General features: G+C 40.9%; 1 protein-coding gene across 3 annotated transcripts; it reads right to left on the reverse strand.

The window, feature by feature from the left end:
• Positions 1 to 212: 212 nt before the first annotated feature.
• ZNF512 (zinc finger protein 512) lies at positions 213 to 27,415 on the reverse strand. 3 transcript variants are annotated; one of them, XM_024552595.4, is made up of 14 exons: positions 27,270 to 27,415; positions 26,691 to 26,749; positions 13,517 to 13,698; positions 12,740 to 12,835; positions 12,362 to 12,445; positions 11,550 to 11,674; positions 10,970 to 11,056; positions 10,456 to 10,554; positions 9,699 to 9,866; positions 6,380 to 6,574; positions 5,360 to 5,461; positions 3,869 to 3,931; positions 2,614 to 2,712; positions 213 to 1,908 (listed from the first exon to the last, which is right to left on the reverse strand). In XM_024552595.4, exons 1-14 carry the CDS (start codon positions 27,297 to 27,299, stop codon positions 1,597 to 1,599), a joined length of 1,701 nt encoding a protein of 566 aa, XP_024408363.1. In that variant the 5' UTR covers positions 27,300 to 27,415; the 3' UTR covers positions 213 to 1,596. The 3 variants fall into 3 exon arrangements, with proteins under 3 accessions (XP_024408363.1, XP_024408362.1, XP_024408364.1); XM_024552594.4 differs by having other exon boundaries at positions 13,517 to 13,701; XM_024552596.4 differs by lacking the exon at positions 26,691 to 26,749 and having other exon boundaries at positions 27,270 to 27,386.
• Between the last annotated feature and the right edge of the window lie 290 nt (positions 27,416 to 27,705).

Raw genomic sequence — 27,705 nt, forward strand, 5'->3', positions numbered from 1 at the left:
GTGCCTGTAAGGGCCCTCTGTGAGATTGGGCAAGTTTGCTATGCTTACTCCCTTTAATCTCCAATTACTCATGTTAGCCAGCAGATTGTGGGGCTAAGGAACAACCAAGACAACTGTGCTTGGTACTTATTTCAAACTCATTACCAACTCTAGCCATTTTCTTACGCCCATATACTATATCAGCAAGGAGTCAAGTAGCAGGTCGGAAGTCAATGAACTGAAAACATCAGTCTGAGAGTCATTTATTTCTTTTGTCATTACTAAACATTTCCCAAGTCTTACCAGAAATTAACATAGCTTCTTCATTTCTCCTCCCTGAAAATCCTCCTCTACTGAAAGGGCTCTAAATGCACAACTGCCAGTGGAAATGCAGAATGGATATACCGTGTCCCTCACCTGTTTCAAAACAATTATCTAACAGCCCATTTGACATCAGGTGGGCATGAGGTACAGAAAAAGAACTTTTCTTTCCAACTCCAGATAAATATCTACATCTGGTGTCAAAGTCTCAGGATTAAAGACGACAGAACACGTATAAAAGAGGAGAGAGGGCAATATTCTCAGAAAATTCAGACAGGTTGACTAAAGGGAGGGATGAGGACTTGGCAGGGGACAGACTAACAAGTGAGGTCGAGTCCAGGAGAGATGGAATGTGTGCCTTGGCTGCCAGTCTTAGCGGCATTACCAGGAACACTAGAATTCCGTAACAAAAAAATCAGGGGCAGTCAACCTGGTATTTCCCAATTCATAAAACTGGGCGAGGAAAACAAGCTTCAGGAGGGCAGATTATAATGGCAGATGAGGCCTCAAGCCCCAGGAAAGTTGAGGCAGTAATTATTGCTTCTTCTAATTTCTCCTTTCCAGCCATTTTCATGTTTGAGACACACTCCTCCCAAGGCAGCTTGTCATGCCTGTGGGTCCAGTCAGTCACTGCTACTTTGGACAAACGAAGCACTTCCCAGTGAAATTAGTGTAGGGAAGTTCTAGCTTTTTCATCCTAAGCCCATTTTCTTTCTTTCAGCCCTAAAACCACACTGAGAGAACCAACACCCTCCACAAAGTTTTGTTTCCCAAAGAGACGGGGTAACCTTATTACACGAGGGACAACATTTCTAGCTTCTAGGCTTGTAATAGCACAAATACAAAATGAATCAGTATTGTTTTAAAAAAATTAATCTGGAATTGTTTTATAAACTTGATGATGGAGACTACTAACTCAATGGAGCTTCCAAGAACATTCTACACCCCAGGAAGGAAAGGACAACCAATGTTCTTAGTCTTGTACAGGGCAACCAGGGCCTACAATTGGCCTTAAAAGGGAGCTCTGTGGGCAAGCTAAGAGAAAAACAACGGACTCCAAAGAGGAACAGCAGGAAAACCTACCCAAAAGGGTTGGGGGAGAGGGATTGTCAAAGTGAGTTAAGTAGGGAAAACAGTGAAATTTACACAGGAGGAAAGAGTGAAAGTCAGAGCTTTACACAAATAGCTGAAAGCGTAGACTTCTCTTCACTCAGCCCAGACTCGGTCCTCCCAGCCCAGGTGCCTGTGACAACAGCATCACTTCCGCTCTCCTAGAGGCGCGTGCACACTGCCTGCCTATTTCCTCCCGCGTTTATGATTAGTCTTTGGGGGCTTTGCTTTCTGGAACTGTGCTGGCAATGGCTCCTGCTCTGGTTCTTTACTGGAGGTCGACACTAGCAGTTCCTCAGTATTCCTCCTCTGGTCTCTCCCTCCTCTAGGACTGGGCTCTGCCTCCTCCGGAAGCTCGATGCCAGCCTGCTGCCGCCGTCTCAGAGACCTTCTGCTCCTGTGCTGCTGCCTCCGCTTTTCTTCTTCCTGCTGCCGCTGCTTTATCTTCATTAGCTTTTCAAAGCTTTTGGTTGTTGTTGGGTTTACAACAAACCAGTCCTACAGAGGCAAAACAGAAACACTATCTAGTCAAAACGCAGCAGCGAGTGTAAAGAAGGGGTGTGGGGAGACCTGAAAAGGGCGTGGGTTAGGGCAGAACAGAGAATTTTTAACTTTTCATTTTGAAAATTTACAAACCTTCGGAAAGGTCGCCATAGTTTAATGAACACCGAGATTTACCATTGTTCATCTCTCTCCTTCCCTTTTCCTTCCTTCCTTCTCTTTGCTGACCATTTGCAATCACAGACATCACGCTACTTCATCCCTAAATACTTCAGCATGTACCTGCCTAAGAACAAGCGTTTCCTCCTGCTTAACTACAATTATCACATTTCTAAATATTAACATGGACACATTCCTGTTATTTAACGTAATCACTATTCAAATTTCTCCAGATATCCCAATGTCCCTTATACTTGTGTCTATGTAGTATTTTAAACAGCATTAAAACCAGGCTGCTCAAAGATACTACAATACTAAAAAATGGAAGTATAGAGGTTGCTGTGAAATAAGAATTCCAGAAGTGTAAATTCTGCCTGGTGCACACATGCCTGATTTAATTGGCTTTCACGCCAAGGTCTCCGGTAACCACTTCACTTTCCTTGACAGTCCTAGCCCACAGAAAGAGACACAAAGCCCGCCTCTCTGGTGGTGTGCGTACAGGGCCCATGGAATTACAAATCTCTGGGCAAGCAGGATCCTCACCTCAGCGTGGACAGAGTTGATGTGATACTTGACACCACTCTCTGAGACAAATTCTTTTTGACATAGAAGACACTTGTATTTTCCAGCCACAAAGTTTCCCTATTTTAAAAGGAGAGAGAATTATTGGTAAACTTAGGAACGCACTCCTGGGCCATGTGCAGGGGTTGTTATTGATGAAAAGAAGGGATTCTACTTCAGCAAAGGTAAGAAAGAAGAAAATCCAAAACAGCAGTATATTTAGAAAAAACAGCTGGGGCAGACTATCACCACTATAAATCTATCCTAGTGCAATTCTGTACCAAACCCTTCCTCCCCGTTCCACACGACCCAAAATCCTACTTTTATTATGTGATATGTCACATTTCCCTATCTTCCCTTGTTTCTGTCACTTCACTTCAGGTTCTCTGGTTCCTCCCCCCAAATTATCTAACTCCTGAAGTTCATGAGAGGCACCAATGTACAGTTCTTCCCACTATACCCACTGCTGCAAAGGGCACCTTGGAAATCCAGAATTAGGAGAGTACCGTCCATAATACAGAGCTTAAGGACTCAGGTACTAAGATCAAGATGACAAACTCCTAAGCATTCCTGGACAGATCTGGTTTGGATGCCTACGACCCTCTCGTTGCCTTGAACTGAGACTTCCCTCCCCTCCTGAAGCTTCGGGTTTCCATGGTGCTCAATTTGGGTGGGGAGATACTTCTGACAGGGATTGGTCAGTGGCAGCAATCCCCATGGCTGGTGGGTTGTAGGGCCCCTGGGTTGACATGGAAAAGACTTAGTGAGGTGAATGGCTGTTAGCTGTGACACCCAGGGATCCCACTTCCCATCCTCAGAGACCAGCATAGTTCAGATGGGCTTGTTTAGAGGATCTTCACCAATCCAGAGAGATACATGTTAGTTGATTCTAGAAAGTTTAAGGCCCAATAAGACAGTGTGGGAGAGGCTCAGGGAGAAGAAGTTAAATCACTGGTAGGGATTCAGAACTAACACATTTTTCTCCAAATTCTTTTACTGATATGACTTAAGGCTATGTTGGCCTTTTCTGTGTCTTGGGACATACCCTGGCACCCCCCCCCCCCAATTACAGGACAAGATTCTCTGGGACATCAAAACTAAACCAGCCTCTGAAGATAACAGAAAACAGGACAACTAGCTATTCACCCAAACTGAAGTCTTTTCTATGTCAGACTATTTTAAAGGGCATGATAAGATAAATGGTCATGTTAAGATAATAGTTCACAAAGGTACAAACCAAAGTACAAGAGCCCAGGTGAGCTTTAAGGCCAGACACACTACTGTAGACAGCCTCACAACCCTGAAAAAAAAGAAGAAAAAATAACATGAAGACTGTACAAAAGAGCAGCCTTCTCCTAGCAATCAGGTCATTGACACTGGCCAACCCTACGTTTGGAGAAAATCCAATAAATTACAACACAAACAGCCCTGGCTGGTGTGGCTCAGTGGACTGAGTGCCGGCCTGTGAACCCAAAATTGCCAGTTTGATTCCCAGTCATTGCACAGGCCTGGGTTGCGGGCCAGGTCCCCAGCTGGGGGCGTGTGAGAGGCAACTGATCGATGTATCTCTCACACATTGATGTTTCTCTTCCTCTCTCCCTTCCCCTCTCTCTAAAATAAAAGTAAATCAATAAAATCTTAAAGTAAAAAAATAAATTATAACACAAACCGAACAGGAAAAGAATTCACAGGCAAGCCACAAAAGAAGAAAAAACAACAGAAAGGTAAAAGAAAAAGAGGTAAACAAGTTGTTTACAAAAGCTTAACATATTCCCTTCCCTAGCATTTTTTCTAATCCTTAGAGAAACACAGCAAATTACACGATTAGGTTTTGAAAAAAATTTGCTTTCTTTAGTACAAATATGTCTTCTATTTCTTATGTATCTATTCCTCCCCAAAGTACTGCGTCTACAGCTAATTATATTAAAGATGGCTGGAGCCCTGGCCAGGTAGCTCAGGAGGTTAGTGCGGCGTCCAGATATGTCAAGGTTGGGGGTTCGATCTCCAGTCAGGGCACAGACAAGAAACAACAAATGAATGCATAAATAATTGGAACAACAAATAGATGTCTATCTCTCTTCCCCTCCCTTTCTCCCTAAAATTAGTAAAACAAAAAGCATCCAGTGAATGCATAAATTGGTGGAAAAACAAATCGATGTTTCTCTCCCTTTCTCTCTCTAAAATACATACATACATATATATATTTTTTTTTTATTTTATTTTCTTAAAGATGGCTGGAAATTCTCTGCCACTCTTCCCATCAAGAAGTAGACTCTGTTGAACCTCTGATTGAATCTGGGTTAGTCCTGTGATTCCTTTGAACAGAATGCCATGGAAAGGTGCTGAGTAAATTCTGAAACTAGGCCGTAAGAGTTCTTCAGCTTCCACTTAAGTATTGTTGGAATACTCTCTGAAACGTCAGTCACCACGTACCCTGCTGGTAATCCAACTACCCTGCTAGAGGGAGAGGCCGTGTAGAGAGCTAAGCTTCCAGCTGAATTAGCTGCATCTTGAACATTCCAGCTGAATGAAACCTTTGCTCGCAGCCAATGCAATGTACAGCAGGAGAACCACCCTGAGCCCCGACAAAATTTACAGAATTGTGAATTAAAAAATTGCTGTTTTAAAGGCCAGAGTTCCAGGTGCTTTGTCACAAAGGAATAAATACCTGAAACAGCAGCAGACACGTGACAAACATTTACTGAGTAAGTGAGTAAGAAAGAACCACCTGGTTAGGACACTGGATGCGATGGTACTTCTTGATATCTGACTTCCATTTATGTAGTACTTCCTGGCTGAAGGTAGGCAGCCCAGGGCGAGTATATTTTAACTACAAGACAAGAAAGATTTTATTGGAGGAATGCAGCTTCCAAAAGACCCCAAAAGTTTTGCACCAACTCTTCAGGTTATGTAATTCTGAAGTTCCTCAAGGCCAGGTTCCCAGATGGGGGCATGTGAGAGGCAACTGCTTGATGTGTCTCTCACATATTGATGTTTCCCTCCCTTCCCACCTCTCTAAAAATAAATAAATAAAATCTTCAAAAGAAAGAAAGAAAGAGCTCTTAATGCCCAAGTCTGAGACAATCTGAGCAGCAAATAGTACTGGATCTTAGGCCATAGAATAAAATAAATATCCATGAGTCTCTACTAAAGAACAGGACAGACCTTTCTCACAATAGGATTCCAATGAGTAATTATAGAACAAATGATGGAAATAAAAATCACCATTAAGCAAATACTGCAGTAATAACTGCTGCAGGCATGAATCACTGGCAGATGCTAAAGTAAGTGGGTAGAAGTAGGATAAAACACAGATTAATTACACAGACTCAACCTCCCCTCAAAATATTCACTGATTGCAAAGGGGAAAATTGTAATTTTGTCATGGAAAAAATCTGGACAACACACCTTAATCAAGTGTTTGGCATTGACCTAAGCTAAATATAAACTACTGCATAAAAACTAACAAAGTGGAAACACACTAAGCAAAAAACTAACTTGGGACTTTAGGTGCCCTCTGGCAGTGGTCCAAAATTAAGAGGCTCCTTAAAGGAGCTTCTGAAACAGACTTCCTCTTAGACCTACATGAATTTAAACACTGGAGCTGGATCAGATGTACTCCGTCTCCAAGAATAAAGAAGCAAAATACTGTTTATCAGGTCCTCACTCAAGTGCATTTATTTTTCTGTATGTAATAAGCACAGTATCAGACATAATCCTTCAAAATTAACACAAGTTTCTACCTTACCTTCCGATCATCAGGGACCAGATCCTGCAGAACCTTCCTCTTGGGCCACTCCTTGGCCAGTTCAGCAGAGGCCAGCTCCTGCAGGTGGTACACAGCTATCTTGGCAGAGCGTCTCTGAACTCGGCCCCCACTCTTTGACTCCAGGTTCATCTCTTTCAAGCACTCTGGCTGCCCTGACTCTGGAAAGAAGGAGATCTGCAAAAATGAAAGCCAGCAGAACACAAGCCTGAGAAGTGGCCTCCATCAGAGCCAGTGATTAAGGCTGTCCTTTCTGCTCTAAATATCAAAGAGCTATTAGCTCGCTAATAACCACTATCATAAAGCTCCACCTTCATGTGCATTTTACTGGTAAAAAAAGATTCTTAGCAGGATAAAATCTATTCTGTTGTAGTAAGTGTAAGTGGTTTAAAGTCAATACGCATCCATATGCAAAGAAACGAATCTTAAACCACACCTCATGCTACAAACAAAAGTGAACTCCAAATGGATAATAGCCCTAAATGTAAACAATAAAACTTCCAGAAGAAACCAAGGGAGAAAGTTTTTGTGATCCTGGGTATACGAATAATTTTTAATTTATTTTTCAGTTACAATTAACATATTGTACAATATCGTATTAGGGGTGTGATGGTTTTTTGATGTGTTGACTTGGCGAGGCTACAGCCATCAGTTATTCAAACACTAATCTAGGTGCTGATGGGAAGGTATTTTGTAGATCTAATTAAATGCATAATCAGCTGACTTTAAGTAAGAGAGATACGACAGAAGGAGGGACAGGAGAGATTCAAAGAATGAGACAGACTTGACACTGTTGCTGACGTGAAGACGAAGGGGACCATGAGCCAGGGAATGGAGGTGGCCTTTAGAAGTTGAGAACAACTCCTAGCCTACAGCAAGCAAGGGAATGAGGTCCCACATTTGCATGGAACTGAACTCTTGAACAATCTTAAGGAGCCTAGAAGCAGATTCTCCCCTGGAACCCACAGAAAGGAATGGCCCCAATGAAACTTTGGTTCCAGCCTGGTGAGGCTCTACGCAGGGAGCCAGCTGAACCGTTCTGTACCGGGACTCCTGGCCTGATGAACTGTGAGATAATATAATGGTGTTGTTTAAGCCAATATATTTGTGATTTTATTTTTATAGTCGCAGTAGAAAATTATACATTGGGTTGCAAAAAAATGTCTTAGATACAACAACAAAAGTATTAGCCATAAAAGAAAAAACATATAAAGTGAACTTTATCAAAGTTAAGAAATCTGCTCTTCGAAAAACACTATAAAAATGAAAAGACAGGTTAAAGACTGGGAGAAAAATATTTACAAAACACATCTGATAAAAGACTTGTGTCCAGAATATGTAAAAAAAAAAAAAAAAAAATCAATGTATTCAAAACTTAACAGTAAGACAACAAAAACTCCATAATAAAGTGAACAAATAATTTTAATAGACACTTCACAAATGAAGATACTTCACTAAAGATTGGCATTGCTAATAAGCACATGAAAAGATGGTCAACGTCACTAATCATCAGGGAAATGCAAATGTAAACCACAGTAGCAGCCCTGACCGGGTAGCTCAGTGGGTTAGAGCATTGTCCTGATGCACCAGGGCTGTGGGTTTGATCCCTGGTCAGGGCACATACAACAAGCAACCAATGAATGCAAAAATAAGTGGAACACCAGATCGATATATCTTTCCCTCTTTCTCTCTTTAAAATCAATAAATTTTTTTAAAAATTTTAAATTTAAACCACAGTGAAATACCACTACATACCTATCAGAATTAACTCAAACAGCAGCAAGTGCTGAGTAGAAAGCTAACAAGTGGAATTCTCATCCTTTGCTGGTGAGAAGACAAACTGGCATAGCCACTTGGAAAACAATTTCTTATAAAGTTAGAAGTACATTTATCATATGACCTAGTAATTCCATTCCTAAGTATTTACCCAAGAGAAGTTAAAACTTATTTCCATACAAAAACTTTTAAGTGAATGTTTATAGCATCTTTATTTATAATTGCCCCAAAATGGGAATAATCAAACATTCTTGAATTGGTAAATGGATAAACAAATTGTGAGACATTCATATAATGGAATCCTAGACAGGAATTAAAAGGAATAAATTAATGATACATGCCAACATATGAATGCATTATGCTAAGTGAAAGAAGCCAGGCTCAAAAGTTTACATACTGCATGATCCCATTTAAATGACATTCTAAAAAAGGCAAAACAAGCCCTGGCCGGGTGGCTAAGTTAATTGGAGTGGCATCCTGTACACCAAAAGGTTATAGGTTCAATCCCCAGTCAGGGCACATACTTAGGTTGCAGGTTCAACCCCTAGTCAGGGTGTGTACAGGAGGCAACTAATCGATGTCTCTCTGCCCCACCGCCCACCCTTCTCTCTCTCTCCCTCCTCTCCTCTCTCTCTAAAATCAATAAGCATATCCTTGAGCGGTGAATCAATCAATGGCAAAACTAGATAGATAGATAAATGGCAAAACTATAAAGACAGGAAATAAGTCAGTGGTCGCCAGGGATCGGGAATGGCGAGAAGAGCTGACTACAAAGGGACACAAGGGAATTTGGGGGGAATTGTCAAGTTGTTCAATACACTGTTTATGGTATGGTAGAGCTGCACGACTATATGTAATTGTCAAAACTTTTATAACTGTACACCAGAAAGGGTGACTATCACTACTCACCATCTATAAATTACATCTTGAAACTTAAAAAGAAAAGGAGGCAGGGAGAGCACAGAAATGCAATCAGGGAAGAAAGTCATGACAACAAAACCGGAACACAGACCATGTCTGGGCAGGTTCCTGGAGGCCTTCCGGCTGCAGGGGAATGCCTTAAGCTTTAAAATATAATTAATAATGAGTTTACTTCTGCCTAGACTATAAAGTGAACTTTGATTCCTCCAAGCTAAGAATGTTCAAAAGGCAGAAATAAGAGAACAAAGGAAGAACGAGGAAAAGAGAACAAAAGCATCCAAAGGTTAAATGGGGATCAAAAGGAGGAACCAAGAATGTAGGGCAAGCCCTGGCTGGTGTGGCTCAGTGGATTGAACATGGGCCTGTGAAGCAAAGGGTCACCAGTTCGATTCTCAGTCAGGGCACATGCCTGGGTTACAGGCCAGGTCCCTAGTAGGAGACACATGAGAGGCAACCACACACTGATGTTTCTGTCCCTTTCTCCTTCCTTTCCCCTCTCTCTAAAAAATAAATAAAATCATTAAAAGAATGTACAGCAAGATGTGGGGGTAAGCAGCTACCACAGAAATACCCCAACAGGGTCCGGAAAGTAATCAGTACTCACAGGCCCATGCTCTGACCTCAGGTGATACGCAAGTCCAGCCTTCGATCTGTATGGCTTTTCACAGTGGTGACACTTCAGGGTCATCTTCTCCAGCTCCGCAGCCCCCTTGCCACATTTTCTGACATGATACAGATATCCCATGATGCTGGTGAAGCTACTGGAGCAACTCTGAACACAGGAGAGAGGCCTAAGCTATAATCTTACATCTTTTGACGTGATCTCTACATTACTGAACAGCCACAAGGCATTCCACACCAATAGGCCCTCTGATGTCACTGGACCCTCTCCAACATTTCCCACGGGCACAACCCTCGCTGTCCCTGGCCCAACGGCTGTTCTGTCTACCACCAAGCATCACATTCAATGTTCAGTCAACAGTCAACTAACTAGGACTCTGCACCTCTTCTGTGTCAGAGCTTCCTCCTTAGTCTATGATCCAATTCCGCCCCAATACCAAATACCCAGCAATATCAAAGTTCCTCGGAGTAAGGTTACTAGGATCCTTTTCGTCACGCCAAAGAAAGGCTGGTACAGAAACCCCTTCGAGGACAGGGGAGAAAAATTTTTGGAGACAAGAAAGAAAATAAAGACCTATTAATGAGTTCGGGGGACCTGGAACAAGCAGGAGCCACTCTTATGTTGGAAGCTGATACCGAACCAGGTCTTCAGGGGAGAAGGGCGACAAGTGGACGAGAGCCACAGCAAGGCCTGGATCTAAGGCTCCAGGCAGATGGAGTCGCTGTCCTTGGGCCCTTACCTCACGCATGCACCGGAGCTTTCCCAGTCTCTTTAGAACCGTTCGCAGCCGCTCCCTCTCACTTGGCTCATCTATTTCATCTCCCGTCTTCAAAATGGGCTAGAAAGCAAGAGAAGCAAACAAGCAGATAATTCATGGAAAAGACAGATACAGAAAAAAAATATATAGAAGAATCAAGGATTAGCAAGCACCTAAGCTCATGCCCATGAAGTCTACTTTATGTGACTCCCAGCTTTCCCCATCTCCTAGACAGACAGGGAAGTAAAGATAACGGGAATCAGAGTTCGAAGCCTCTGCCTCCCAGGACACAAACCTCTGGGACTAACCTAAACACACAAATACCCACATATCCACTGCAAGGGTTGCACCGTACATAAGTCTTCTATTAAAAGGGTTTTCTTACTTATACCCTGTAAAGTCCCAGAACCTTAGCCATCTCCACTGAGTTATCGATACTCATCTAAGGCAGCCGAACCCCCTGGGTGGGCTTGTATGGGACAGAAGACCCTCTTACCAGACTATTATGATTTGCCATGACGTGGTACTTCATCCCTGCCAGTGAACGCAGTTGTTTCCCACAATGGTGGCAAGTAAACATTTCCTACAGTGAAAAAACACCGCTCAGTGCCAGACTAGTGAAGACAGAAACAGCAGCTCACAAAGTCCTATCAAATGCTCTTGTCTGTATCTCATTTATTTCCCAAACTCAGCAGTCAATGAATCTCAAACTCCCACAAGCTCAGTGTCACAATCTCAAGGGCAAAGAAATAAAGGCAACTCATTTTTTAAAAACTAGAAACTACCATTTACTGAGTGCCAGTATTTGTCAAGTAATGGGGATAGGAACTCAGCATGTATTACTTATTTCTTGTCCTGTCATGGACTACCCAAAGTAGTAATTATTTTATCTCTATTATATAACTGAGGAAACTGAGGCTCATCTATAAATAGCTAAATGATACAACTAGTGAGTGGCTGAGTGGAGATTCAAAGCCAAGTCCGTCGCCCTCCAAAGCCTGTTTTCCCTACAACACAACGCGGCCTGTTCGCCACAGTAGTCAGCATCCCCAACACGGCGCCGGAAAACCTCTGACCTGTTTGCAGTTTTCCATGTGTCTCTTTAAGCCCTCTATGGTCTTCCTCCCCACTGCCTGACAGGTAGGGCAGGAGACGCTGCCTTTGTCCACAATTTCTAAGTACCACTGCTCCTCTAAACTGCCTACAAAGAAGAGAAAAGAACATGACAGGACCTGTAGTATTCTCCAGAAACAAAAAGCACAATGCCAGAACTTAGGAAAAGTCTCACAAAATGGATTTTCGCCTCTGTGGGTAAGAGACTCCTACTGTGTGTAACTTCTAGAAATAGTAACTTCTAGAAATAATTTTTTTTTTCAGACAGTGAGGAGTTTCTAAAACTTCTACTCAATTCCCCGTGAAAAAAACCATCTGAGTAACATGCAAACCCCAATACCTTAAAGAACTAGGCCACATTCTTGCCCCGGCTTTATGTAGGTATAACTGACAACGGGCAACATTTTCACAGCAGCATATAACAACGGGATGCTGAGATATGTAACAGCCAGTTTGCTGAGTGTTTCCTGTGTGGCTGAGACTGTTAAATGTTTTTGGTTTTGTTTTTTATCCCATTTAATCCTCACAATCCTGACTGCCTTTATTATCCCTATTCAGAGACAGGGAAACTGAAGCTTGCAGAAATTAAATAAATTGAGGCCGATGAGAAAATTAATGGACCAAGGGCCTGTCCGACCTCTAAACCAATGCCATTAGTTGGTACCTGTCTCCGTAAAGAAACGCTGTCGATGGTGCAGCATTTCTCTACCAACAGTAACAACAAGAATCGGAGTAAGAGAACTGGGTCCCACAAAGCTGCCAACCGGAGGCATACCTGCCGCATACACTGGTGGCTCCTTCCGAATGCGACGAGCCTGGGGTTTCGGATTAGGCTGAGCTTTAGGCCGTTGCTTCCTCCCTGACACAAGACAGAAACTTGAAGCCCGACACGTCGCCTCTGCTAAGCCCTCTCTAGTACCAAAATCTCTTCCCTCCTCTTCTCATCTCCCTATGCCCCGGTCCCTTAGCCAACTGACTCCCTTAAATCACGACCGAAGGTAAGAGTAAAATAAGGCAAGAGGGAGGCCATGCCTTGCCAAAAAATCCCAAGGGTTCAAAAGTGCTTTAAGGGCCAAGCCCTAAGGTCTCCCTCCCTCAAACAACATAGCCCAGGCACCCGGGGAGAAAAGAGTTAGCAAAGTTACTCCCTTACCATAAAGCTTATGCTTCTTCTGAGGAAATTCTCGGTAATCTTCATCTTCTTCCTGCCTGGGTTTCCTTTTTCCTTTGGTTGATACTCCACCTGACCCTGAAATACCATACAAAAAAACAGAAAAAAAAACCTGAGTATGGTAAATAAGTACACACCCGGGACTGCCTTCCAAACGCCACTCATCAAAGGGAAAGATCGGCAGCAAGCACAGGCCTCACAGGAGTGTTTGTGACGTTGTCAGGGAAGTTGGTGTAACTTTTTATTCACTCGCTCAACCTTCCCTTCTCCTTTTTCAGTGTTCTCTCTGCCACAGTGTGCTTTGTCTCATCTTGGTTTGAGGCTAACACTGCAGCCGAATTGTTCAAAGTAAAGGGCTTCTAAGGACCCTTGAGACTATGACCACCAGGAAAATTTTACCCAGAGTGACATTTACATTAGCCCCTAAACCCTCAACAGAGGGTCAAATAAGAAGAAGGGGAAAGAAGTTCAAATCGCGAAGGGGAAAGAAGTTCAAATCACGAAGGGGAAAGAAGTTCAAATCGCAAAGAGGAAAGGCTGCTAAAACCTAAAGGAATAAGATCAGCAAAATTTCACTCTAACACAGAGGGATCGTTCACGAAGCTAATGGTATGTGATAGCCTAACACCTTAAGAAATTGATCATTAACGAGAAACACGTCTGTGGTATTTAAGACTTTAAGAGCCACTTACAACGACTACCTGAAAATATAACTTTAGAGAGTGCTCTGTCTTTGGAACAAAGTATTGAGAATGATACCTTCAACAGGGGGAGTAGCAGCTCGCTTGATCCTTCTCATCTTCATCCAGGAGGTAGATTTTCGAAAGGATGCTGGAAAATCACTTACTGGTTCACACGAAGAGGCAGAAGAGGAGCCGCTTAAGGAGTCATCATGAGGAATGGTGTACTGGAAACTGTTATCCTTTATGGAGCACTTGGTCCTGCTATGAACATCACACAAAGATATATGCCACAAAGGAGCGCGTGAAATCAAGTTCCTATTAATTATTTTACATCAGAATACAATAACCGACCTGGTTACCCTTGCAAAAACAAGAAGTCTGATAACAGAATTTATATTTTAATCTTCAGTTACAAGGGTTGATTGAATACAACTCATACAACTTATATTGGACTTCATTATAATCAGAAAGAGTAAGCTGTTCATGTGATGAATACTCCGAAGCCCAAGTCAGCATTCCTTCCTGGATTCGTCCAAGAAAAGAAAGTAGTCTAAGTAATAGGGTGTTCTGCGGCCAGATGATCCCCTGGATCTATATACCTAGGTACGTCCAGATCTCCCTATTTCTCTGACAGACAGACAGTAACTAAGCAATATCCCTGAGAACGAAGGAGGAAAAGAGCGGTTTGTAGGCCCTAGTCTGATCCATGTTCCTTCTCCCTTAGCCTCTTCCCTAAACCCTGATGTCAGAGCCTCCCTATCTTACTTAGGCAACATGATACTTAGCTCCTACAGCTACACGAAGGGTGCTATCTTGCCTAAATTAAGCTGGCCCAAGAAATCTGGGTATACACTTGTATCCAAATTCTCAAATCCAAGACCAGTCAATATGTCATTAACAAACATTACTGAGTAACTACAAAGCACCTTCTAGGTGGCTCAGGATGTGGTAAAGCAACAGTTGTCAAAGTGTGAGGCCACTGTAGATTTATAGCTTAGAAAGGTCACTCTGCAGGCTGTGTGGAAGATGATACATGGAGAAAAAGTAGATGAAGGAAGAAGTGTCAGCAGCTTGTTGCAACTGTATGGATAAGAGATGATGAGGGTTTGAACCAAGATTTTGTAGTAAAGATAGGCAGACAGATTTGAGATAACATTTAGAGGTAAAGCTGATAAGAGTTACACAAAGAAGTTTTAGGAGCAGAGAGTTGGGAGAAATTCAGGTGACTATTATTAGGAAACTATGTAAGTAAAATGTGATGGATGCCTACTATGGAATAGTAGGTATTTTTTTTAGAAGCAATAAACCGTTTCTACACAGAGACATGAACACAACTAAAAAGTATACTATTGAATGAAAAAAGAAACAGTAAGATCTATAGTACAATGTTAATTCAGTAAATTAAAAACAAATACACATGTAAACAGCATTAGTTATTTTATAAGAATTCATGAGTACAGAGATAAGCAAAAGTAGGTTTACATTTGTTCATATGGAAAATAACACAATAATTAATACATAACAATACGAGAATAAACTCCGTGTTTTGTGTACTCACAACTGTAAACCTGCATTTACCCACCCCTGTATTTAAGGGTAAATATCAAACTTATTGACATGGCTCTCAGTGGGAGAAGGGGATAGAAATGGGGATAAGAACAAATAACAGGGACTGTAGGTGTCAGTATGAATGATTTTCAGCTCTCTGCACCTGAGGGCCAACATGACAAATTTCATACAGAGAAGTCCTGGCCCTGGCATGGTGGCATAAGCCCACCACTCCTGCTGATTACAACCAATAACTCTGGCCTCTGAAAAGTAAACAGAGTCGGTAGATTTTGAAGAAGAGTCAAACTGGGAGAAGTGTCCTAGTTGGTGTGGCTCAGTGGATTGAATGCCGGCCTACGAACTGAGAGGTCACTGGTCAGTTCCTGGTCAGGACACATGCCTGGATTGCAGGCCAGGTCCCTGGTAGGGGATGTGTGAGGGGCAACTAATTGATGTATCTCTTGCACATCGATGTTTCTCTCCCTCTCTTCCCTTCTTTAAAATAAAGAAAGAAAGATAGATCTTAAAAAAAAAACCCAAAACCTGGGAGAAGTGACCCACATAAGGGTGTGTTTCCCAGTTTTTCCCCCCTCACATGTGGCTTTGCAACAACAGTGGACCCCACTTGCAAAGCAGCATAGGCAGTCTAAATTCCAATAGAATCTATACCTTTCTGGCCAGAGAAACCAGGAAGAGATCCCTAGAGACTAGAGGGGAACAGTGAAGAAGGGCTAGGCAAAGAAGAGATCCTATAATTTTGTCTGAATCCACAAAAGTCACAGCTTAGCTTGAGCTATGTATGGGTGGAGCATATCCAAACCAGCTAGAGCAAAGGCTTTGAAAACTGAAGTAAGGTTTGAACGAATGCACAAGTTTCAGGCTAACACCTGAGCTCCTACTGTGTGAAAACCCAAGCCAATGCAGCAAAAGCTTTGAGAATAAAACAAGACTTGAAACACCCCAAAAAAGTCTCGGACTAACCTGCGAGCTATCTGTGTACAAAACAGGCCTAAACCATCCCAGCAAAGACTCAAACTGACATTGAACCAATGCCCTCCGAAGGCAAAACAGAATTTACGGTCTGAACCTAAACAGGTTACCTGGTTAAATAAAAATGTGAACACTTCCCAGAAGAGTCTTAAAGACCCAGGATCTACATATATAATGATCACAATATTGACAATAAATTAAAAAATTATGCAAAACACAAAGAGCCAGGAAAATCTGAGCAATTCTCAAAGAAACAGATCATTAAGAAATGTCAACCCCAGGAAAATCTAGATATTGGAACTATCACAGACTTTAAAGCAGTTATTATAACTAAGGTCCATGAAATAATGGACAACACATTTGAAATGAAGGGAAAGGTAGGAATTTTCAGCAAAAATTTGAAACTCTAAAAAAGAACCAAATGAAAACTCACTGGATGGGCTCAGTAACAGAACAGAGATGACAGAGGGAAGAGTCCATGAACTTGATGACAGATCAATATAAAGTATCTAATATGAATGAAAAAAAGATTGAAAAACAGTCAAATGAACCCCAGAATCTGTGGGTCAGTATCTAAAGGCCTAACTTAAGTGTAGTTGTAATCCTAGAAAAAGAAGACAGAGAGACTGAGACAGAAAAACACATTTGAAAAAAATAATGATGGGAAATCTCACAAATGTAATGAGTTTAGATTCAAGGAGCTCAATAAACACTTAAAAGGATAAACTCAAAGAAAACACACCTAGAGCTTTCAGCTTGGTGAACACCTGGAGATTTGGGGAGGGCAGAGCACTAAGAGAGCGTGGCAGCTCTGCACCCCTTTCCCAGATACCTTGCCTTATGTGTCTCTTCCACCTGGCTATGCCTGAGTTATAGTCTTTTATAATAAACTGGTAATCTAGTACATGGAAAAGAAAAATAAATAAAAACACACTTAGACACATCTTAATGAAACTGTTCAAGCTGAAGATTAAAAGAAAATCTAGAACGCAGCTAGAAAAAATGACATACTATATAAAGACAACAATTCAAATTATCATGAATTTCTCAACAGAAACCATGGAGGACAGAAGACAATGCAACACCACCTTTTAAATCCTGACAGAAAAGATGATGTGAAAATATCCTTTAGAAATATTTCACCAAATACAGAAAAACCAAGGAAATTTGTCAACAGGGCTGCTTTATGAGAAATGCTAAAGAAAATTACTCCAGCTAAAGGAAAATGATATCAGAGAGAGAGTTTCAGAATAAAGAGGACAGAAATGGTATTGGATAAATTTATTTACACTCTCTCTCTCTTTAAAGCAGAATTTTAACATCATCTGTTTGGATTCTCAATATACAATGAGGTCTGTCCAGAAACAGTCCAGCCATTGTTAATATACCAGGAGCGGTTTGCATGCCGATGTAACCTGGCAGCCAAGGAGAGTAGACTGGAATGCAAATGCGTGAACAATGACGACTTCACTGTACTAGTCAGTGGGGGCAGTAGACACCATTGAGTGAGCATGTGTACTGTGTGGCCGTTGCATTCAAAATGACCGAGCAGAGCAACAAATCTGCATCAAATTTTGCGTTAAGCTTAAACATACATCTTTGGAAATTATTCTGATGATTCAGAAAGTCGCAGCCATAGGCAACTGGTGATTGGCAGCTTCATCACGACAATGCACCTTCTCATGCATCTCATCTCGTGCAGAGTTTTTTGGTGAAACATCAAATCACCCAGGTGACTCAGCCCCCCTACAGCCCAGATTTGGTGCCCTGCAACTTCTGTCTTTTCCCAAAACTAAAATCACCTTTGAAAGGGAAGGGATTTCAGACCGTCGATGAGATATCAGGAAAATACGACAGGGCAGCAGATGGCGATTGGGAGAACTGTGTGAGGTCCCAAGGTGCCTACTTTCAAGGAGACTGAGGCGTCACAGTCTTACGTACAATGTTTTTGTATCTTGTATCTTCTTCAATAAATGTCTCTATTTTTCATATTACATGGCTGGATACCTTCTGGACAGACCTTGTATATAAATATAATACATATTACAGCTATAACTTAATGGTTAAAGGAATCTATATGGTTGTGAGGTTTCTACATTTAAGCAAAGTAGTAGGACGTTAACTCTAAGTAGACAGTGGAAGGATAGGTATGTACACTGTAATTCCTAGAGCAACCATTACCAAAAGAGAGAAAGACAAATATCAAACAGATAAAATAAAATGGGACACTAAATATTCAAAAAAGAAGGTATAGGGGAACAAAAAGCGGGGTACAAAGAACAGACAAGAAAGTGGGAGACCCATATCCAACCATAATTTAAATGCTTATGGTCTAAACACTCCAGTTAAAAATCAGACTGACAGGATTATTCAAAAAGCAATACCCTAGAACACGATGCTTCCAAGGTACACACTTTAACTATAAAGACATATATAGATTGGAAGTAAATGGATGAAAAATTATTCCATGCAATCAGCAAACACAAGAAGGCTGAAGTGACTATTTTAGTATCAGATAAAACAGCCTTCAAGACGAAGAATATTGCCCAAGACAAAAAGGGACACTTCAAAATGATAAAAGTAACAAATCATCAGGAAGACATAATTACCCATTGTATGTGTCTATAATAGAGGCTCAAAGCACACAAAGCAAAATTGACAGAACTGAAAGGAAAAACAGACAATTCTTCACTCTTAGGAGAAAATGTTAAGACCTCCTCCTCCCAGCAATAGGCAGAACTACACAAAAATTCAGGGAAGACATAGGAGATCTGAACGGCACTATTAGTCACCTTGTTCACATTGACATTTATGGACACTATTTCCAACAATCACAGGATATACAATCATGACAAATGCATTCACCAAGACCGGTCATAAGCTGGGCCATAAACTTCAAACTTAAAAAATGAATATTACACATGTATTCTCTGACTACACCAGAATTCAGTTAGAAATCAAGAATAGTAAGATATCTAAAGTTAAAAAAAGAAGAAGAAAAAGAATCTGGAAATTAAACACTCTACTTCTAAATAATTCATGGGTCACAAATGAAATCACAAGAGAAATCTGTAAATATTTTCAAGTGATTAACACAAAAATGCACATATCAAAATTTGTGGGGTGCAACTAAAGCAGTACTTAGAAGGAAACTTACATATTAGAAAAAGATCTAAATGTTTATATTAGAAAACCAGTGACGTAAGATTTCCTCTTAAGAAACCTTCAAAAGAAGAGCAAAGTAAATACAAGGAAAAACGTAACAAAGAGGAGAAATTCATCAATCATAAAGTAGACAATAGAGAAAATCTAGTTCTCTGAAAAGACAACAAAATTAACAACCCTGTAGCTAAACTGATTAAAAAAGAGATACCATAAATAACAAATGTCAGGAGTGAAAGAGGGGTTATCACCACCAATCATACAGACATTAAAATAATAAGATAACTTGAACAATTTTATGCCAATAATTGACAAGTTAAGAAAAATACATTTCTTGAAAAATACAACTTAACAAAACAGAAAAAAGAAACTAGAGACCTCCGGCCAAGACGGAGGCGTAGGTAAACACAATGTGCCTCCTTCCAGAACCAAAAGGAAACAACAATTTAAAAACAAAAAACAACCAGAACTGACAGAAAATCAGACTGTATGGAAGTCTGACAAGCAAGGAGTTAAAGACGACACATTCACCCTGACCGGTAGGAGGGGTAGAGACAGGCAGCAGGGCAGAGAAGACGCGCGACAAGGCGGCAGCTGGCAGACCCAGCAAGGCAGCAGATTGTGGTGCTGGGCGGGCAACACAGCAACTGGCGGACCTGGTGCCAGACCACGAAACCCAGGGCTCCAGCACAGGGAAATAAAGCCTCAAACCACTGATTGAAAACACCTGTGGGGGTTGAGTCTGCACCAGGAGAAACTCCCAGCCTCACAGGAGAGCTTGTTGGAGAGACCCACTGGGTCCTAGAACATACACAAGCCCACCCACTAGAATCAGCACCAGAAGGGCCCAATTTGATTGTGGGTAGGAGGGGAAGTGACTGAAATCTGGCAGAGGGCAAAGTGCCATTGTTCCCTCTCAGACCCTCCCCCACATACAGCATCACAGCGCAGCCATGTGGGTTGCCCCGCCCTGGTAAATACCTAAGGCTCCGCCCCTTTACATAACAGGCATGCCAATACAAAAAAAATGGCCCAAATGAAAGAACAGATCAAAGCTCCAGGAAAAATACAACTAAGCAACAAAAAGATAACCAACCTATCAGATGCACAGTTCAAAACAGTGGTAATTAGGATGCTCACAAAATTGGTTGAATTTGGTCACAAACTAGATGAAAAAATGAAGGCTATGCTAAGAGAAACAAAGGAAAGTGTACAGGGAACCAATAGTGATGGGAAGGAAACTGGGTCTCAAATCAATGGTGTGGACCAGAAGGAAGAAAGATACATTCAACCAGAACAGAATGAAGAAAAAAGAATTCAAAAAAAAAAAAAAAATGAGAGGCTTAGGAACCTCCAGGACATCTTTAAATGTTCCAACATCCAAATCATAGGGGTACCAGAAGGAGAGGAAGAGCAAGAAATTGAAAACTTATTTGAACAAATAATGAAGGAAAACTTCCCCAATATGGCAAAGGAAGTAGACTTCCAGGAAGTCCAGGAAGCTCTGAGAGTCCCAAAGAAGCTAGACCCAAGGAGGAACACACCAAGGCACATCATAATCACATTCCCGAGATTAAACAGAAGGAGAGAGTCTTAGAAGCAGCAAGAGAAAATGACACAGTTACTTACAAAGGAGTTCCCATAAGACTTGTCAGCTGATTTCTCAAAAGAGACCTTACAGGCAAGAAGGGGCTGGAAAGAAGTATTCCAAGTCATGAAAGGCAAGGACCTACATCCAAGATTGCTCTATCCAGCAAAGCTTTCATTTAGAATGGAAGGGCAGATAAAGTGCTTCTCAGATAAGGTCAAGTTAAAGGAGTTCATCATCACCGAGCCCTTATTATATGACATGTTAAAGGGATTTATCTAAGAAAAAGAAGATAAAAAATATGAACAGTAAAATATCAGCAAACTCACAGTTATTAACAACCACACCTAAAACAAAATCAAAAGCAAACTAAGCCAACAACCAGAACACGAACAGAACCACAGAAATGGAGATCACATGGAGGGTTATCAACAGGGTAGTGGGAGGGGGAGCAAGGGGGAAAAGGTACAGAGAATAAGTAGCATAAATGGTAGGTAGAAAATAGACAGGGGGAGGGTAAGAATAGTATAGGAAATGTAGAAGCCAAAGAACTTATATGTATGACCCATGGACATGAACTATAGGGGCTTAATGTGGGTGGGGAGGGGATGTGCAGGGCGGAGGGGAATGAAGGGGGAAAATGGGACAACTGCAATAGCATAATCAATAAAATATATTTTAAAAGAAAAAAAGAAAAAGAAACTAAAAAGCTCTATATTTTTTAAAGAAATTGAATTTGTTAATCAAAACCTCTCAAAAAGAAAACTCCAAGCCCAGAAGGTGCCATGGCTGAATCCCATTGCAATAAGGATTTTAGAAAAGGCGGGGCGGGGGCATAAGGATCAAAAGAATAAAAGTAAAACTGCCCCTCACCTGCAGATTAGATGTTTACAAAGAAAATTCTAGGGACTACACAATCACTAGAACTAAAAATAAATTTAGCAAGTGGTAGAATACAAGGTTAACACACAAACATTAATTGTATTCTTAGATTATGGCAACAAGCAACTAAAAAATGAATTTATAAAAATAATTACAATAAGCTAAAAAAACACATAAAATACCTAAGAATCATCCTAACAAAAGACATCCGAGACTTTTACAATGAAAACTACAGCACACTGGTGAGAGAAATTAAAGATCTAAATAAGTGAAAAAATATAGCATGCTCATAAATGATAAAACTCAGTATTGTTAAAAATGGCAGTTCTCCCCAAATTGACCTATATGTTCCAAATAACACCAATCAATAAATACTACAGCATGTTTTTTTAGATGTTGACTGATTCTACAATTCATATAAAAATGCAAAGAATATCAAATAGCCAAAATAATTTCGCAAAGAACAAATTTAGATGACTTACCCTATCTAATTTTAAGATTAACGCTAATGTTACAGTATCAAGACATGTTAGTACTGGCAAAAAGACAGATAAGGAGAGTTCAGAAACACACACACCCACATATATGTTCAACTGATTTCTGACAAAGGTCAAAATTAACTAAATAGGGAAAAGAAAGGCTTCTGAACAACTGGATATACAAATAGAAAGAAATTAACATTGACCTTTAAGACACACCACACATAAAAATTAACTTTATCCTCGGGTGAGGATTAAAAAAAAATTAATTCTAAACAAGTCACAGACCCAAATGTAAAAGCTGTAACACGTCGAGAGGAAAACATAGTAGAAAATCATTTAGGGATGGCAAAGGTTTCTTAAATAGAATACAAAAAGAAAACAAAGGAAAAAAAAAAAGCCCTGGCTGGTATGCCTCAGTGGATTAAGTGTTGGCGTGTGAACCAAAAGGTCACCAGTTCGATTTCCAGTCAGGGTACATGCCTGAGTTGTGGGCCAGGTCCCCGGATGGGGGCGTGTGAAAGGCAACTGATCAATGTATCTCTCACACATCAAAGTTTCCCTGTCTTTCTCCCTCCTTTCCCCTCTCTCTCAAAATAAATAAAATCTTTAAAAAAAACAAATACAAAAAGCATGAAATAAAAAAGAAAAAGATAACATTTTTATCATTGTTAACGATAAATTTAAAACCTTTGCTTTTCAAAAGACACAATCAAGCAAATGAAATGCAAACTATGAACTAGAAAGAAGTATTCAAGAAACATATATCAGCCCTGGCAAGGTGGTTCAGTTGCTTGGAGCGTCATCCTGTATGCCAAAAGGTTTTGGATTTGATCCCCAGTTGGGGGCCTACGGGGGGGGGGGGGGGGGGGGGGAGGCAACCAATCAATGTTTCTCTCTGTATGGATGCTGTTTTTTTTCTCTCTCTCTCCTCCCTCCTCTCTAAAAATCAATAAACATCCTCAGGTGAGGATTAAAAGAATAAAAAAAGAAACATGTATCAGTCAAAGGAATTGTATTCAGAATACACACACACACACACACACACACACACACAGGTTTTTTTTTTTTTTTTAATGCTACAATTCAGCCCTGGCCAGGTAGCTCAATTGTTTAGAGCATCGTCTTGATACACCAAGGCTGAGTGATCGATGCCCAATCCCCAGTCAGGGCACACGCAAGAATGAACCAAGGAATGCATAAATAAGTGAAACCCCCACCCCCACCCCCTCTATCTCTTTCTCCCGCCTCTCTCCCTTCCTCTCCCTCACTCTACAACCAATTTTAAAAAAGAAAGAAAGAAATCTTGCCATCCGCAACAACATGAACGGACCTAGAAGGTATGCTAAGTGCCATAAGTCAGATAAAGACAAATACCATATGATTTCACTTATATGTGGAATCTGAAAAACAAAATAAACAAACTCACAGAGAATATTTTGATGGTTGACAGATGGGAGGGGCATAGGGAGATGGATGAAAAAGGAGAAAAGAATAAGAACTACAAATTTGTCAACAGGGGAGTAGGAGGGGGAGAGAAGGGGGAAAGGTACAGAGAATAAGTAGCATAAATGGTGGGTAGAAAATAGACAGGGGGAGGGTAAGAGTAGTATAGGAAATGTAGAAGCCAAAGAACTTATATGTATGACCCATGGACATGAACTATAGGGGGGGAATGTGGGAGGGAGGGGGTGGGCAGGATGGAGTGGAGTGAAGGGGGGGAAATGGGACAACTGTAATAGCATAATCAATGTATTTTTTAAAAAAAGAACCACAAATTTGAAGTTAAAAAAGAGTCATGGAGTCATGGGAATGTAAAGAACAGCATAGGGAATATAGTTAATGATACTGTAATACTAGATACGGTGTCAGACGAGCACTACATTTATCAGGGTGATGATTTCATAAATTATGTCTGAGCACTATGTTGTATACCTGAAACTAAAAATAAACAGAAAAATAAAAAATTATTTTAGGAAAACATAATGAAACACCACTACACACCCTTTAAATTAAAGACTTACTCTTATACACTGCTGACAGGAACAGAAAATACCACCATTTTAGAAAACAAGCAATGTCTTATAAAGGTAAACACACTCCTGACATACGACCCAACCATCTTAAACGCTAAAGACCATCTTGGATATTTTTCAAGCGAAACAAAAATATTTTTCCATACAGAGACTTGTACATGAATGTTCGTAGTGACTTTATTATAATACCTCCAATTTTTTTTAAGATTTTATTTATTTGTTTAGAGAGAGGGGAAGGGAGGAAGAGGGGGAGTGAAACATCAATGTGTGGTTGCCTCTCACGTGGCCTCCACTGAGGACCTGGCCCACAACCCAGGCACATGCCCTGCCTGGGAATCAAACTGGTGACCCTTTGTTTCACAGCCCATGCTCAATCCACTGAACTACACCAGCCAGGGCTTCCCATTTTGAAAATAACCCAAATATTCATCAAGGTATATGGCTAAACCAATTATAACATATACACAATGAAATTTTATTCAGTAAAAAAACTATTTTCATTCCAAATTATTATTCTAAGTGAAAGAAATCATGCAAAAAGACAACATAGTGTATAATTTCATTTATATAAAATCCTAGAACGTGCAAACCACTGTACAGTAACAGAAATCAGGTTAGTGGTCTCCGGGGACAGCAGAAGGAGAAATACATTGCAAAGGGACATGAAAAAACCTTTGGGAGACATTAAAATACTATCTTGATTGTGTTGACAGTTTCACAGGTACTTACATACGTCAAAGCTAATAATGCTGTATACTTTAAATAAATACAGTCTATTGTGCTTTGCTTATACTTCAATAAAAGTATTAAATTTTTTAGATAGGAATTGGCCATCCTCTAGAGCCAAAACCTACCATCCCAAACAGCAGGAACAATCTTTACTGGAAACACTTGATAGTGTCCACAGGCGATTAAGAGTCAAGTCTCATGTGACTCCTCTTAGGAAATTGTCCTCATGGAAATTTCTTTACTATCAGTGTAGGACTCAGATATAGCCATATCCCCTTTCATGAATAAGCATGAAGCATAGTAAAAAAAAAAAAAAAAATCGTTTATATGATCAGCATGATTAACATTTTGGGTATTAAGTCAACATGGTTAGGAATTCCCTCCAGGGGTCCTTTATTTTTAAAGGACTCAAAAAAACAGTTCTGAAGTATTTTATACTTATACTACCTATTAAGTCAGGGCATTTCATTATTTGTTAAAAACCTGATTAATCTCAAACTTCCCTTTCCAGAAATATGACAGAAAAAAAGACTTTGGTTCGAACAATGACTATAATAATTAGTGACTTTATAATTTGTTGTCTGCACCACTACTTTTCAATCTCTGCTTCTGATCACAAAGATGAAAAGTTTAACCTTATTTTCAACTGCGTTCTGATATAGCAAGAATTTTAAAGAACTCCTAGTTCATAAATATTTAGAACTCCTAAGTATAAATATTTAGATTTCATTAACAAAATATTGTATTTCATCTCACTATCATTTGCACACTTTTATTCTACCCAATCCTTAAATGCTGATGTTCTCCATGGCTTCATCCTCCACTCACTTCTAGTCTCAGTTCTCACCAATGGTTCTCAGATTTCACAATCTCCTAGGGAGCCAGTTACAAATAAGAATGTCATTGTCCTAACCCCAATGATTCTGATTTAGATTACCAAAGAAGGCCCGTTAACCTTTATATTTTTTAACAATTACTCGCTTACTATCCCATTAAATTATTTTTATGTGTTCTCTCTTCTGAAAAAAAATATCTTTCCCTTCTGGCTAAGTGCATTATTCCTTAATTTTCAAGTCTGACGAGCTCTGGCAACCCTTCCCTTCTAAACTATCACTCCCCTTTCCCAAAGGCTATATTAAATTCCTGTTTAAAAATACTGAATTATACTGTACTGTGCTGATCTACTTGTCTATCTCCCCATTGAGACTGTTAGTTCTGTTTTTTCATGTCTGTATATCTAACCTACTACACAGCTGGATCATAGCAGATATTTAGTAAATGTTACCTGAATGAATTAATCCCTTCCAATAAGTATCTAGTTAACAACACTCTTTTTGTCTTAACAAACATGGAAAAGCTTAGCACATTCAATATACAAAATAATACACAAGTCTGGAAACCAAGTAGTTTGAAAATACAAGGATTTCTTGTTGTTTTTATTAGTCCTTCCCACGTTCCTCAATGTATCCATGGGTACATAAATGCAAGGCTACACCGAGTCATAGGTTCCATTTTTTTTATAATTCATACTTTCCTTTCTTTCTCTCTCTCTCTCTCTTTTTTTGCAAGCTAAGTTTTTCTCTAGGTTTAGACCCACACTGTCCAATAAGGTAGACGTTAGCTACAGGTGGCTATTGAAATTTAAGTGAATTAAAATTAAGTACAATTTAAAATTCAGCTTCTGATAACAGCCACATTTCAGGCATTCAAAAGCTATACGTGGCTAGTAGCGACAGTACTGGACAGTGCGGATACAGAAAATTTTCATCATCACAGATACTTCGAATGGACAGCCCTGGCAACAGTTACAAATGGACCTCAGAAAACCTCACTTACTTCTTAGCTCCCACGATCCTCGTGCTCCTCTGCTGCTTAAAGGACGTGGGTCCCGGGGTCTAGCAAACGCAAGCACATGAGTGAATGCTAGAGACCTCTGAACCTTGACCACAAAACGACAATCCCCCTGTGCCCAGAAGAAATGAAGCTCTCCCCGGGCAACTACCTCAAACAGAAGGAGGCAGGACTTTTTAAGGAAAAGTATTTGGTCCTATCTTCCCACAGAGTGACGGGTAGGTGACAACACCAGAGCCTTTATCTCCCCCGTTCTTAAAAGCCCTGTCTGGATAGAGGTTCTAAAGCGAGGAGAAAAGAGAGGACAATGGATACGGGAGCACTGGGTATATAAAAAGAATAGAAGCTAATGGCAATCTGACGACGAACTGAGTCCAAGGAGGTGGGGAACAGGCAGAGAAAAGTGAGGGAAAAGAGAGGGACAGGTAGATCTGACCTACAAGGGTGGGGCCTACGACGGGCTCTGATAAAACCAATTGTGAGCTTAGGACAAAAGCGAGGACCGCGTGTTGCAGGCTCGACAGCGCTACCTCTGAAGCATAACGGTCAAACCGAGAAACTCACGGCGGGTACTGCACCGAGTCTGGAAGACATCACTCCCTCTCCACGCCTAACAAATTCACCCAAGGGCTCCGGCCAGACCAACGCCACTTCCGCTCTCCTCGCCTCTCCCGGATGTGGAGTCTGTGCCGCCCAACCCCGTTCTGCACGTCGACTTCCGCCTAGCGGCTTTCCAGGGGGCTGCAGACGGAGTGGGTCACGTGACGAATCCCGGCTCCTCTGAGAACCCGCCCCCCGGACTACGTAGTGGGACCCAGGGGACTGTGAGTTGGGGGTGGAGCCTTAATCTGGCCTCTGGACCCTCGCCTTTCTAGTTCCTCCACCCTCCATTCTTCACCCAGCACGACGAGTGGTCTTTCTACATGCACAAGGAAATCAGTTATTGCCCCTTTATTTATCTTTGAGAAATCGCAGACCCACTCCCGCTGTCCCAGCCCCC

The sequence above is a fragment of the Desmodus rotundus genome, chromosome 5 (genome assembly GCF_022682495.2).
Source record: "Desmodus rotundus isolate HL8 chromosome 5, HLdesRot8A.1, whole genome shotgun sequence".
NCBI lineage: Eukaryota > Metazoa > Chordata > Mammalia > Chiroptera > Phyllostomidae > Desmodus > Desmodus rotundus.